Source organism: Artemia sp. Qi Xiang Cuo, chromosome 14, assembly GCF_049724085.1.
Source record: "Artemia sp. Qi Xiang Cuo chromosome 14, ASM4972408v1, whole genome shotgun sequence".
Lineage (NCBI taxonomy): Eukaryota > Metazoa > Arthropoda > Branchiopoda > Anostraca > Artemiidae > Artemia > Artemia sp. Qi Xiang Cuo.
In genome coordinates, this window is record NC_142807.1 from 54,898,866 (window position 1) to 54,914,841 (window position 15,976).

The 15,976-nt window shown below is 36.6% G+C and overlaps 1 protein-coding gene across 2 annotated transcripts in view; it reads right to left on the reverse strand.

Moving 5' to 3' along the window:
* The window catches only part of LOC148944646 (sushi, von Willebrand factor type A, EGF and pentraxin domain-containing protein 1-like), a 193,227-nt gene that overhangs the window by 95,512 nt on the left and 81,739 nt on the right, over nt 1–15,976 (reverse strand). For both annotated transcript variants that reach the window (XM_089099707.1, XM_089099708.1), the window contains exons 13-15: nt 11,339–11,552; nt 11,083–11,216; nt 5,328–5,470 (exon numbers count right to left, since the gene is read on the reverse strand). In XM_089099707.1, coding sequence (XP_088955833.1) covers nt 5,328–5,470; nt 11,083–11,216; nt 11,339–11,552 — 491 coding nt within the window. The remainder of the gene's footprint in view (nt 1–5,327; nt 5,471–11,082; nt 11,217–11,338; nt 11,553–15,976) is intronic.

Here is a 15,976-nt window from a genome sequence, read left to right on the forward strand (position 1 = left end):
GTCAAGTTATCCGGGTTGCAGCGGTAGCTAGCAACCTAGTAAGAGACGATCATCCATATCCTAGGCCAGTTTTGAAGTCGACCCTTTTTTGCATATCTTACTTGATTCTAATGCTCTGAAATCTATTGACAGCACTTCTACAGAAGAAGTTACTAAATACATAGTACTAAATACTGTACTAAAATACATTGAATCATTATAAAAGAAGATCTCTGAGCCGAGTTTTTAGGCAAATTAATAATAAATACTTGGGTACTTGTTAATTAAACAAGGCACACCCAAGAAGTGAAGTTAGGTTAATCCTAAGGAAATATAACCTTCATATAACCTTTAGTTTATATAATAATATAATTTGGGTTGTATATTTACGCATTGGGGTTGGGGGTAAAATATTTCGACACCGTCTCTAACCTATCCTAACATAACCTATCCCCCCCCCCACCTAATGTGCAAATATATAGCCAAAATTATACAAATCCAATGCATTATATCACCCATCACTTGTCTTTGTGGCTATAAGACCGGCTTTCTGAGATCTAACCAAAGCGTAATTCTTGAGTGTGATTCGTTTAATTGAAAAGTATCAATATCTGTTACAATGAATTGTTATGTAATCGGACTCTGATTTTATTCCAGAATATGACACTCCTAGAAGGTGACGAATTGATGTAATGTTTGTAGTTTTGACCTCAATTCAAATGAAAAGTAGCTATGTAGTTGAACTCATTTGGTTTGCTTTACCGTTTTATTTACTGTATGTTTTGTTGTTTGATGTGTTTACTCATTAAACTCCACTTTTAATTTTCATAGTAAGTTATAAATAAATAATCATTTTTATTTAAATAGTTTAGTAATTTGTGAATTCAAAATATTGCTTTAACAAAAACGTTTCACCTTAATTTTGGGTTTTTAGTCTCTTTTTCATTGGCTGTGGTTTTTGATTAAAAAAAAAAAAAAAAAAAAAAAAAATCAGCTGAAAATAAGGAGCAATATTAAAACTTAAAACTAACATTAATTATTCCGTATATGAGGAGGGCTGCCCTTTCCTCGACCCTTTCTCTTTACGCTAAAGTCTTAAAGTTCTTTTAAAATACTTCTTATTCAAACTCAACGGCCCTTGTGTTTGAGCAGTCTTTTTTAAAGAATTGTGACAAAACGTCAAAATTTAGCAAAAAGAGAGAGGGCCGAGGAAAAGGTATCCCCCTCATATGCAGAATAATTTTCGCAATAACAAATCTGATGGTGTGATTTTCATTAAGATCACTTGACTGTTTGTGGGTGTTTCCCCCCTTTTTTCGAAAATCAGACAAATTTCCTTAGGCTCGTAGCTTTTAATGGTAACCTTTAACTTAATGATTTTTGTATATGTGGAATCAACTTAAGAAGCCAATTCTGTTGATTTATTAATTGTTCTCGAAGTTTCTTTTCTTAGAGTTTTGGTCACTATTGGGCCGAATCGTTACTTACTTACAGTTCTTTACCATGAACGGTTTGAAAATGCAATTCTCATTGTTTTAGTAGGAGTTTCAGCCACATCAAGATTTATGTCTTAAATTTAAGAAATAGATTTAAAAGTCATAACGATCTTTTAAATTGGGCCTGTGCAATTTGTTTCACAAAGACTGTCAAATGTGATCAAAGATCACTACCCTTTGGAATAGCAAGGGGTTCAGGCAGGTAATTAAAAATATTTTCCAAGGGTATTATTGAGATTTTCAATCCCCTGGGAGTTTCATTTATTAAGTAATCTAGAATTCTACCCTTATTTTAAACCGTGATTAGCTTTGTGATTTTATTTTGCTGATGTGTCTTTGATGATGTCGGGCAAATAAGAAACAAACTACTCGGAATCCAAATCATTTCGAATAAAAAACAAATAATGCTCTAGCCTTTGCAGGGTTTGGAGGTGAATCAGTAACCATTCTCTTGTTTGTGGTAATTTGTACTCGGTTTAAGTTTGACTTGATTATTTGTTTTAATTTCTGTTCGGTTCAGAATTCACTGCCCAACCTTAGCCATATATGTTAACTGTATCACTGATTTGAATATCCGTTTTAATTTCTGTTTTTGGGGGTTTCATTAGATCTATTCTAATTTCTGTTCGCTTTAAGTTTAAATAATTATATAACGTTATTTCTTATCGTTTGATTTTAATATGGCTGATTACTTTTCTTTGAAAAAAATAAAAAACAAAAAAAAACTAACGATAAATTTTATGAAAACAATAAGTAACAGAGCAAATACAGCCCACCAGCAGCCTAAGAGAATATTTCGGCTTTATAACCAACAGCCGTCACCAGCAATGTGCAATATAGAACAAAGAAAAAAATAAATAACTCAAAAACTCATTGAAAAAAAATCAAACCAAAACCACAAAATAAAATGTATGTATAGAAACTTTAATATAGTCTTAATGTCCTCAACTCACAAAAGTTCTATTTAAAAAGGCCATAGCCTACATATGAGGTGTGGCTATAAATAACCAGATTTGTGCTTACGAAAAAGAAGTACGAATACGCCAAAAGAGAACGACTAGCCTGAAGATGTGTGAAGATGTGAAGCTTTCTCTTTCTGATGTTACACCTCCCGTGTCTATAACCATTAAAACAATTATTCGGACCAGCGTTGCCAACGCGGTACAATTATACCGTTTTTGGTACAATTTAGAGGTTCTGGTACAGTACAGTACATTTGGAAGTTTTTTGGTACAATCAGATTTCCTGGTGCATTTAGGTTTTAATTGCTCCTTTTTCACTCAAATATTTGTTCCAAGTTTTATTTTATAGAAAATTTTCATATTTTTATGGCAAATTTTTAACCTATTGTTCCGATGGTACAAATTACTTTCTTGCGGTACAATTTTAATCGGAAAACTGGTACAGTTTATTTCAAAGCGTTGGCAACACTGATTCTGACCGTGGCCTTCGTTTGAATAAGAGCTGGTAATTTTATTTTGCCAGAAAAGTGACAGATGTAATAAATGTGCCCGATTTTCGAAAAAGGGGAGAAATAACCCCTAAAAGTAATCGAATCTTAACGAAAATATCACCATCAGATTCAGCGTATCAGAGAAACCTATTGTAAGGTTTCAAGCTTCTATCTGCATAATGTGGAATTTATATATTTTTTCCAGAAAAAAGATAACGGATGCGTGTCGTGTGGTACCATAGTACCACAAAATTGAAAGAAGCACTACTTTCCCTGTCAAAACCTTTTTGGCTACTTATAAGTAGCCAACTTCTGGACACTGGAACTTCTGATTTTCGTTCAAATGAGCCCTCTTTTGATTTTCTAAGACCATTGGTTGGATACGGCTATCCCTGGGAAACAAAAACAAACAAAACAAATAAACACGCAACCATTACCTTTCTTTTGGGAAAAAAAAAAGCAAAATTCCACATTTTGCAGATGTGAGCTTGAAACCTCTACAGTAAGGTTTTAGGAAACGCTGAATCTGATAGTGCGATTTTTGTTAAGATTATATGACTTTTAAGGGGAGTTTTCCCTCTTTTTCTCAGAGAGAAACACGCATCCGTGATCTTTTTTCTTTGGGAAAATATACAAATTCCACATTTTGCAGAAGGGAGCTTGAAACCTCTGCAGTAGGATTCTCTGGTACGCTGAATTGCAGATGGGAGCTGGAAACCTCTATAATAGGGTTCTCTGATACGATAAATCTGATGGTATGATTCTTTTGGATTATGTGACTTTTAAGGGGGGTTTCTCCCCCTTTTCTCAAAGAGAAACACACAACCGTGATCTTTCTTCTGGCAAAATATACAAATTCAACATTTTTGCAGATGGGATTTTCATTTCCGTTTCAGGACTAATAAGCTAGTTACAGGAAAATATTTAAAAATATCCTGAGAATTTAAGATTCAATTTTTTTGGGGAAGGGGGGAGGGAGGCTATATCATTTCCTTAGTAACCGGTACCAGTTTGTAGAGATAACTGGTATACAATCAGGCGCCCGCCCAGTGACTAGTGGTGTCCCGCAGGGGTCAGTTCTTGATCCGATTCTTTTTTTATTGTATATTAATGATATGCCTAATTGTATCCCAAGTTGTTGTTTTAATGTTAGTGATATGGCCAAAAATCCCAGGAATGAGACGGTGTCATTATTTGCTGATGACACAGTTGCTGTTAGTACCGCGAAGACAGAATAATTACTTCAGACATCGATGAAAGATGTTTTTGATAGGTTATATTCCTGGTTGAGGGTAAATAGATTAAAGAATAATATGGGTAAGACTAATTTTGTTATTTTTTCCCGTTCGCCAGATTTTTATCCATGGATTCAGGATATTGCATCATATTATGGAGCTTTAAAGCGGGTGTGTTCTGACAAGTACCTGGGGGTTTATCTTGATGATGTTTTATCATTCAAGCGCCATGTAAATTATGTTTGTAAAACCGTGTCTCGTAACCTGGGTATAATGAGAAAACTTAAGCATTTTTTTCCTCCTTTTGTTATGCGCCTTCTTTATTATTCCCTTATCCATACATATATATTGTATTGTAGTAGCGTTTGGCTTGGAACATTTCCTTCTATTGTTCTGCCAATACGAGTTCTGCAAAACAACGCTGTTCGGCTGTTAGATGGCCTACAACCCCGGGATTCGGCACTAAACGCGTATGAGCGTGTAAAGATACTGCCAGCTTCCGGATTACGGGAGTTGTATACACTTCTATTCATTTTTAGGATTCAAAAGGGTATAAACCTCCCGTGTTTTGATAGCTTGGCTAACCTGAGATCTTCTGTCCATGATTATGATACTAGGTCATCTGCAGAGATTAATATTTCACTGGTAGTTTCGGCCCGATCGATGTTTTCTTTGCTTCACAGGGGGATCAGAAGTTGGAACCATCTTGATCAAAATACAAAAAATATAGTTGATATTTCTTCGTTTAAGATAGTAATTAAAGGGATGCTTTTTAGTAAGTATGAATTTTAGGTTTTTTTTTTTAATAATGATATTGGTAAATTTTTATGGCTCCTGGGGGTGATGACTATGAATATGATTGCTAATTTAATGAAAATGTTAAGGTTTAAGGTTTGTAGTGCTGTTTGGGGACTGTGATATAGATAGGTTATTATTTTTTTCGTTTTTTTTTTTATTGTTTTGTTATGTTAGTGTATTTTTGCCACCCACTTGGACAAGTTTTTACCTCTTGGGGTGGCCACTAAACTTATGTTAAATTGTTTGTTTGTTTAGAATAAATCTCTCTCTCTCTCTCATATGAACTCCTTAATTATTTTTTTTAAACTAGTAGCTAAGGTAAGTATTAAAATCAAGCAATAACTAAAGGTAGAATCAAAAAATTACCTTCAACACTGACGATAACGTCCTTGGGAAATGAGATTAAGCATTGGACAGCATCACAAGTTGAAGGGGTTCCACTCCAAGTGCCATCCAGTTGACAAGATCGGATATTTTCCTCAGATGATAAGAAATAACCTTTATTACACCTAAAAAACAAGCTCTAGACAGACCAATTTTACACCAAACCTAGAATATTCACATGATAGGGCAGGCTATTTAGCCCCTCCCCTCCAGGTGAAAAATACTACCTAAGTCATGAAAAACTGGTATAAATTAAAAAAAAATTCCTGGGAAACAGCTTCCTTTCTATCAAAATTGGAAGAATTTTTTAAGCTGATATTTACTAAAAGTGCAATATTTTAACTTTTATAGCATAGAAGGCAAGTAAAGAGTGACCTTCGTCATTGGTAAGAACAGAACCTAAAAAACAGAACCTAAAAAACAAAACCTATAAAAAAAAACCTATAAGAACAGAACCTAAAAAAATAATATGTACAAAATGTATATATGCACAATATGTGCATTATAAACCGTCAGTTTTATAATAATCTGAAATACTAAACTTTAAATTTAAAGGTAGGCTACCTATCATAAGTAACTAGCCATATAGAAAATGGCAAACATCCGCACACTGATGTGTGATTTTGATGAAAGTTACATGATTAGACTCATCGCACTTTAGGAACAGGAAAGAGGCCTCAACCCTGAAGTAAAAAAAAAAAATTCTTACTTTTGTGCAAGGCCGTATAAAGGATATAGTTTGGGAGGGAGGGCACTTTTTTGAGAGGGGGGGGGGGTAAAAACTTTATGAAACACATTAAAAAAATTGTATATAATCTGATACATTTTATGAGTGAGACAAAAATTCCAGGGGGGGGGGGTTCAAACCTCCTAACCCCATCCCCTGGATATGACCTTGCTTTTGTGTTTTTCTCAGATAGCAAGGAATGAATTTTTAACTGTTCGATGACTATACGTCTACCGCGATTGCATTGGAAAGATACAATCAAATTCCAATAAATCTCAGACTTAAAAATATTGCTCGAATTATTTTGAATTTTGAAGCTCCAATGTTGCTCATTGCTTCACTTGACTTTTTTTCTTATTAAAATTCACCCTAAAAAACAAGAGATAAATATCTGATACTGCGGAATCACAAGGCCTTGAAGGAAGATCAAAAGCCAAAAGCTTAATTTTCACGAAAGTAAGCTTTGAAATTTAATTTACTGAAATCTATTTCTTTTAATTTCTTAAAATTATTTTTTTTTTTAAATTGAATTGAGTTACAATTTATTTAAATTTCATTAGGACCCCCACCACCACCTGAGGCGAAAATCCACACGGCTGTTCCATTCCAACAAAAACCACGCTACACTTGGACACGCTAAACATCCGAACACTTGCCAAACCGGGAAAACTAGATCTTGCCCTTAGATAACTGCAGAGGTACAATTGGGATGTTATCAGCCTCTTTGAGACTCACCTCCCCCAAACGAGTGAGAAAAAACCTATCTGGAGCCTCCCTCTTGTTGTCTGGCCGCAAGAATGGAGTTCATCGACAAGGTGTAGGATTCTTCGTATCACCACCTGCCAAAAATCTCGAATCTCTTTCACCCCAGTCTCAGAAAGAATAGCCGTCTTACGACTGAAGGGAGCTGCCAAGAACATATCTGTCGTCCAATTCTATGCCCCAGACTCCACCAGAAGTGAGGAAGAATGCGATAAATTCTGTTTCAAACTACGAAGCATCATCGACCAAATCCATAAGAAAGACGTACTGATTGTCATGGGAGATTTTAACGCTACAGTAGGTACGAATAATACCGGTCGGTCCGATATAATGAGGACTTTTGGTCAAAGAAAACTCAATGCGAGAGGCGAACGATTGCTCGACTTTTGTCGAGAAAACGAGTTATTCGTAACGAACACAATGTTCAAACACCGCCATCGACGTTAAGTGACCTGGAGATCCCCAGACGGTAAAACCGAGAACATGATGATTATATGCTGATATCGAAGCGCTGAAAGTCCCCCGTACTAGACATAGTAGCATTATCTGGAGCAGACTTCGACACTAACCATACTCTCCTGATGTCAAGGTTCAAGCTAAGAATGAGAAAATTGCAAAAAGCAACAAAAATCCCAAGCTTCCAGGTGGATCTGCTGCGAGATCCTGAAAAAAAGGCAGACCTACACTTCCACTCTATCTGAAAAGTTCCCAGAGATCCTGGACAATCATTCTCCCTTGACCACCGCTAATGAGATAGACTCCCTGACCGAACAGGCCACATCAGCAATCATAGAGACAGCGAAGGACGTCCTCGGAAGAAAAACTCCCAATGAAAAACCATGGATCACAGGTGAGATCAATGTGCTATGCGAGGATAAGCGAAATTTTTGCAATAAATCCGGCCACCACAGCCGGGATACATACAAGCTCCTCAAGAGAAGAGTAGAGCGAGAGAAGAGCAGTTTTCAGAATGGCACGAGAGTTAAGCCAAAAAAAAGAGCCGCAAATGCAAGTGATCCTGGACAGAGACGGAAATGAGATTAGCGATTCAAAGATGAAGCTTGAAAGATGGAAAGAAACTTTAAGGATAAATTCAATCACCCAGTAGCTGTGGATCCTGAAATACTAACCCGCTTCCCCATACCCGACCAAGAACTCAGACCCCACTCAAGTCAGAAACCGAGTCAGCTATGAAGTCACTGAAGCATGGAAAAGCCCCTGGTCCAGACGGAGTTACCGCTGAGCTACTTAACGTCAGATCGGATGATGTAACTGATCTGTACCATGACATTGTATCTGCGATGTGGGAAACTGGCCACGTACCCCGTCAGTGGTGCAAGGCTGCCATTGTACCCATTCACAACGAGAGATCAAAGAAAGAGTGCGGAAACTACCGTCCGATCAGCCTCACGAGCCACTAGTCACGTGTCCTGACAAAAGTCCTACTCCGACGCATACAAGCAACAACTGCCTCAAATCAGTGGACTCTGCCAATATTCTTGGAACTATTATTGACAAAACCTGAAGTCAGGTTCCCAAGTCAACAAGATTGTAAGCAAAGGAGCAGGACTACTAAGATCGTCCGCGAATCTGAAACGCTTTGGTTTTACCACCCTGGCCCTTACAAACATCTTAAAAACATACATCTTACCCGTCCTGGAATACGGTTGTCAAGTCTGGCATCCGGGCTTAACAAAAGAACAGGACAAGCAAATAGAGAAGATGCAGAAACGGGCTTGCCGCATCATCCTCGGCCAAGCCTACAGTTCATACAAGGAGAGTCTCCAGAGGCCCGGTCTCAAAACCCCATTCCAACGCAGACATGAAGCAGTCATGAGGTTCGGCCGCCAACGCCTTATTTCACAACGGCATAGAAGCATCTTACCAGATTTTATAGAGCCAAGAATTGAGGTTCCTGCGACAAGGAGCAAAGCTACTGTTAAAGTTGTCCTAAAACAACCAGTACCGAATTCAAGTCAGCGCTACATATCTTCATTTGTACAATATTCTGTCGAATATTTTAATAATTGTACATAGTTAATTGTTTTTAGTGCTTTAATTTGATGTTGATATTTGTTGACAAGGCCACTGCTTTTTTTTATAATATTACGGCGCAGTAAATAAATCGATTGATTGATTGATTACTAACTATTCGTTCATTTCCGTCAGGCATTTGACCTGATATGGCGCAAAGGACTCTGGCATATCCTCCTTCACTACGGGATCCCTTTTGAGATAGTCCGAATAATCAAGAGTCTGTACGACCAGTTACGAAGCCAAGTGGTAACCGCTGATGGGCCGTCAGAAGAGTTCCCAACTTTGTCAGGAGTTCTCCAGGGTTGCATCTTATCACCAGATCTCTTCAACCTCTTTCTAAATGCCGCTCTGTCACTGATGCAGTCGGAATATGGTGCAACAATAGGAGGGCTACTAATAGACAATCTTGCCTACGCTGATCTAGATGTGCTAGCCAAATCTACACAAGAACTGCAGGCACAAGCTATCAAACTCTACAATACCACAAAGCCATTCGGGATGGAGATCAATGCCAGCAAGACCAAAGTCATGGTACCTACGAGACAGAAATTGGACAACCCGTCCATTATCCCCATAGGCAGGAGACAAGTTGAAACGGTAGACCACTTCCTGTACCTTGGTAGCCAAGTCTCCTCAGATAATTTTCATAGTTCTGACGTGAAACATCGACTTGCACTTGCCAGCTCTAGCTTCCGAAGACTAGCGAACCTCTGGAAAAGGGTCCACTTATCCGAAACAACTCAAGTTACGCCTATTAAACAGTTTAGCAATCCCCATAGTTATTTACAGATGCGAAACATGGACCCTGAGAACCGAAGACGAGGGAAAACTACTAGCTTTGAGACGAGATGCCTCCAGCGCATTACTAGAATCAAATATACTGAACGAACCACAAATGTGGAAGTACATCAAAAGCTCCAGTCCACTGAAACCATTCTCAGTAAAATCAAGAAACAACAACTGCGCTGGTTCGGCCACGTCAAGCGAATGGAGCCGAGGCGTCTCCCAAAAATCACCCTCGAAGGATCCCTCCATGGCCTTCGTCCACCAGGCAGACCACGAAAATGATGGATGGAGAACTTCCACTTCGACAACGTCAAGTTAGCCCAGTTATCACGTATCGCACCAGACAAAGCAATGCACCGAGCCCTTACGCATGAGCTAGCAAGAGGAGTGACCCCAAAACGTCCCAAGAGGATGGCCGGGACCTAAGTAAGTAAGCAATCAACTTATTTTGGCATTAGTTAGATTCTTTTCGCTCAAAAACAAAAGCTCAAAAGCCAAATAGTGGCTTTCGCTCGTTTTTCATGACTAAGGCTAACTTTCCTAATCTGAGATACACAAAATTGTGTCTATTTGGGATGTAAGTTTTTTTTTTTAATCCTTTACAATGCTGAATAGTTGTTGGTAGGCAAGTTCTATCGATGCATCTATCCATTTTTTCTCCTATCTCATTCGGTACCTACGATATTGAGAACTTTCTTTCTTTTTCCAAGATTTGTTATATCTTATTTTATATCTCCTAAATATTCTTTATAACTTATTTTATATGTCATATAGCTGATATTTATATATATTATAGGCCTATACTTTAGATTCATATAGCTTTATAGATTAATATACATCTTATAACCTATTTCATTTTTTTCTCAAAATCTAATTTTATATCTAATAAATATATTTTATAACTTATTTTATATATCTTAGATTTAAACGTATTTATAACTTATTATATTTCTTATATCTTATTCTATGTCTTATAAATATATCTTATAACTTGTTTTGTCTATTCTATATTAACATATTTTATATTTATATATATTCATAACTTATTATATATCTTATAACTTATTTTATAAATATGGCTTGGGCTATAATTTATTTTATGCATCTTATGAGTTATATCCTAGAAATATCTGATTCATTGAGCTTCAATATTCACAACAATTCAAAATTGTTTTTCGTGTGTCCTGGATACCTACAAAAAGACTTCTGTTTCTTAAAAACAGTACTGGGCGAACTTGAAAATAACGGAAAATGAAGAGCGAGAGAACGAATAAAAGAGCAATGTGGCATTTTTAATCGATTTTATATGGCATTTTTAATCGACCTTTTCTGCTATATTAGTAAGATCACTTTACATGATCCATGGCATAGAAAATCATTTTATTTTCATTATTATTGTATTCAATTCAAAGTAAGCAAACCTACCCGTATTCAGCAACAGACCCAATTTTAGAATCATAATCTTTAATAAAGCCATTCTCAGGTGAAGAAAGACTGCTACATCCTTCAAGGAGGCATTCTGGATCTTCTCCATTCCATGAGCCAGAGTTGAGACAAACCTTAAACGAGCAAATTTATTGTTTTTAAGATGTAATTTACAAAACATTTAATTCAGAATACAACACTATGTCTATACAACACTAGATAAGTATCACGTTTGTACATAAAATAAGGCACTTACTCTATTCTTATTTCCTTGCAGGTGAAAACCTTTATTGCAAAAATACTCCACTGCTTTACCAGCTTCGAACCCTTCAGGGACCGTATAACCATTCAGGAGATTAGGTAGAGAAGGGCATTTAACAGGCTCACAAGTACCAAGTGTTTCAGCATTGCTCCAGCCATACCCACCAAGGCATGTCAACTCTGAATCTCCGACAATAGTAAAGCCATCTCTAGAAAAATAAAACTTAGAAGGTCGCTAAACAGGACATTTATTTGACTCACAAGAGCTTAGTGTTTCAACATTGCTCCAGCTATACCCAGCAAGAAATGTTAACTCTGAATTTATAACCGCAGTAAAGTCATCTCTAAAAAAGTGAAAGTTACTAGCAATCTGTTTGCTTTAAGCTGAATTCCCTTACATGCCTCAATGTGTACATCAATACATCAACGTCTATGCAAAATCATTTTTGACCAATGATAGTCTGTTTTGTTTTCTTTATTAAGTAAATATGATTGGTTCTAATGATGCTGTCTAGACAATTATTTTTCACTATACACAAGTGAGAACAGAGCCTTACTGAGATTAAAAACTTTACTCAAAGAGGGGGATAAAGAAAGAGATAGAGAGAGAGAGAGAGAGAGAGAGAGAAAGAGAGAGAAAGAGAGGAGAGAGTGGGAGAGGGAGAGAGAGAGAGAAAGAGAGAGGGAGAGAAAAAGAGAGAGGTGGGGTAGTGAAGTCTCATGAACACTCTTATTTATATCCAGTCTTTTGGCACTATAATAGTATAGTAGCAGTATTAATGGGAGGTTGATCATCTATAGATAACACATAGATTTATTCAACTAACAAATTTGAAAAGCAAAAGAATATGCAGCAACAAATTCAACAAAGCAACGAATGTAGGGAGAAAGAAGAAGGAAAAAATACTAAAAAAGGGATGAATTGTCAGCCACTGTTAAATATCCACCAAATAATGAAGCCGTAGCAAAGTACTATGCATAATAAATAACACAAAAAGATATCTACCACACGGGGATAAAAAAACAAAAAACAATTATCTCAAAATCAAAATGCTTTTACAATTTTTCCAAGGCCACCAGAAGAGTGACACATTTTAGCTTACCCAGGGTAACACACAATTTAGCTTATGACGGGCAGTCATAAGATTGAAGTTTAGTCTGACTGGAGTTTAGTTTCATGAGATTGACTGATGGACTGAATGTAATTCAAATATTCATTCGAATCTAAGCTTTGATAATTTCACCCTGCGCGGTTACAGCGATCATTTTAGATGATAAAACTGCTAGTTTGTTAGTTTGGTTTTCGCTAGACTAATTGACAATATCAACAATTTCTTGCTGTTCAAAATAATTTCTTACCAAGGGGATATGCAGTCTGTCGAGGATTTATAGCCAATTAAAGGACGAAAAATTGATGATACCTCCGATACTATGACCTGTGAGACGCCTTAAGCAAAGCAGCACATTATTGAAAACCAGAAGAAATACTTGGCAAATTAAAAGCCATCCGAGATTCATTTTATGAGCTTTCTGAAAAAAACTCTTGAGCTACAATTTGATATTGCCTAATTTCACCGCTTTCGCCTTCCTATGTTTCAGTTTCAATTCCATTCTGAGTTTCCGTTCTGAGTTCTGTTTCAGTTGCGGGACATCGGTTCAATCCACGAGTATTATAAATATTGTGTATAATATAGCATTATCAGCAGCACTAGGATACTTACTCCTAGAATTGAAACCATTTCACCTTTACTTATTTTCTGTTTTTCTGATTTACTAATAAAGAAAATATTTTTGGAAAAAAAATTAAAGGCAAATTATATGATTTTCCCCAAACCACTTAAGTAGGTTTAGGTCCAGTCGACCATTCAAGAGCTAAAAGAATGATAATCTTCTTAATGTCATTGGTAAGTATTCGTAACTCCCAGCACAATAGTTTGACGTAATACAAAGGGTAGTTAGAGGCAATATTTCTTCGAAATACTCTTACAATCACAATCTGTTGGTTATTTGATAACAATAAAGAGGTAAGTGTTTTCGTTTATTCCATACATAAACCTGAAGACAAGCGAGTAATTCTCATATTAGAAGTTGTATACAATCAGTTGGTCATAAACAGCACATTAACCCTGCCTAAGAAACAGCAAAGTGGCTTCCTTAAATTGTTTATTTTGTTTCTTTTTTTACTAGGCGATTTATTATGGATAGCGTTGTTATAGAAATTTCGGAGGGGGCTCATTCGACAAAAATTGAAGTTTTAATGTACTTTTAATAGTCTGATGATCAATTGCTCCCTCCTATGGCCCTTTTTAAGCCCCCCCCCCTCCTCCCTCATCAACCCTCGGAGACGTCTAGTCAAAATTCTGAAGCAGCCAATTTGTTCACATTATTCGGAGAGTTGAATAACAATGCCTCCAGGACTGACATGACCCCCGAAACCCCTGGGCAAGGGCTATAAATTATGTAGGTTATCCACTGTTTACAGAAAAGATTTATTATTGGGAAAGGGGGGGTGTGTTTTATTCCAAGTTTCCAAAAACACTAAGGGTATCAAGGCGAAACTTCAAGGAATTTTGAGCAGGATGTTGAGCTAAATCAAAAGCCACTATCTACATTCAGGTTGTCAGGAAGGTGTTTCTGCAATATTTCAGGAGCGGTTAAGAATACTAAGTGTGAAAGATTCTGAGAATTTTAAGGGAGATATTGAACTAAATAAAAAGACAACATTTCTACCCAGCCTGTCAAAAGTTCTTATGTGCAATATATCAGGAACAGCTAAGGGTGTCAAGTAGAAACCTTAGTGTCTAATCAATAGGCACTATGTGGGATTTGTGAAGAATAGACCCAGAAAAGAAATGGGCCATTAAATTGGGTTATTAAAAGATCTAGTGGGCTTTTTAAGAGTCCCAAGGGGTTTGTAGGAGTACAGCCCCCCCTCCACTGCAGGTTTTACCTACCCGGCCCACACATCCCTTGTGAAATACGATCAAAATTTGAGATAGCCAATTTATTTAAAACCAATAAAATCTGCAACAAATATGTCTCCGGAGATGACATGACACTCACAAACCCCTAGAAAAAGTGTCGTAAAAAATACAAATGGCCCGTTATTTATGTACAAGTCTTACTTTGGAAAAGGGGGAAATGTTTGATTCTTGGTGTCTGATTAGCTCGAACCTATGGGAGACCATTATCAGCTCAAAGAAATAACAAGCCAAAATATTCATCCTCAAGCATAAAAACCGAAAAAAAAACTTTAGAAATAATATTTTTCTTAACCGAAAAAAACAATATCAATTAAAAAGTACTGGAAATTAATTTTTTCAGGAAGTGTTCTAAAAAAAGTTTCTCAAAAAAGCAGAGCCAATTATTTTTTTTTTTTTTTTTTTTTTTTTAAGTAACGGACTTTAACCTGTCTTTTTTTTATTCCCACCTCCTCTCCTCTCGGTGACTTTCAAATTTTCTTTAACAATATCTCATAATTTATTTAATGTCACCTACTCTTTTCTTAAAAAAAACTTCTTCAAAAAAATCCATATATTAAATTGAGCATTCCAAAATATATCAGGTTATAAAAATAGAGGTAAGAGCCAAATATAACCAAAAGTAAAGAAAAAAGGTGAAGAATAGACCAGCAGATGTAGAAAAATATAAATATTTAAGCTTTAAAACGAGTAATTAATAACTGAATTAATAAACAGACGAGCAATAAGAAATTAATAATTTAAAACGATTAGAAATCAATATCAATGATAAAACGAGACAGCAAACGAAAAGAAATTACGATGAATTATCAAGCCCAATTTAAACGAATTGAAAATCTCACAAACAGAAGTAGGGCTAAAGCCCCTAAGCCTTCTAAAGGACAGAGCGTCATTAGCGCTTGACTAAATTTCGAGCATTGTTTTTTTATGCGTCATAGTATCAACAATCATAAAAAAATAAAAATTATATCACAAGGTTAACAAAGGTTTATAAATAACAATAGTGCTACTTATCCCTTTCCTTCCTTTTTAAAATCTCCAACGGGCTTGAATGTAACTTGCATTTCATTGAAAACGATGTGTATTTTGAAGACTTACTTCTTACTTGAGTCGAGGCACATGTTGTTCAGGCCATATCGCCACCAAGGATATGTTGGACCACATTCTGTCCCTGTCTTCGATCGTCTGTTAGAGGAAGACGATTTCCAGCCACGATTTGTCCCATGTACGTCCGTACTTCCAGAATCCTCACCGTGGCATTACATGATTTACTTTGACCTCTTTGTTGTTTCTTCCACTGCGAATGGGGTTTAAATTCACGGAACTACTGGGTGATGTTCTCAATCGGGCACCCCATAACGTGCCCAAACCACCTCAGCCTTCTATTCTTGACGACAGTGGATAATGAATGCTCCAAACTGCATATTTTCATTAGACGGTCGTTGCTTATCCTTTGGCTAGTTTGAAGCGGGAAATGGCTCTTAAGTACTTTCAATCAGAGATGTGGAGTGACGCGATCTTGTTCTGCCTTTAGCGGCTTGGTTTCGCATCTATACGACAAAATGGAGCGGATACACGCCACATAGACTTGGATTTTGGTCTTCAGGCTGATCTGTCTTCTGGACCATTATGGATTTCGCAGTTGGTTGAAA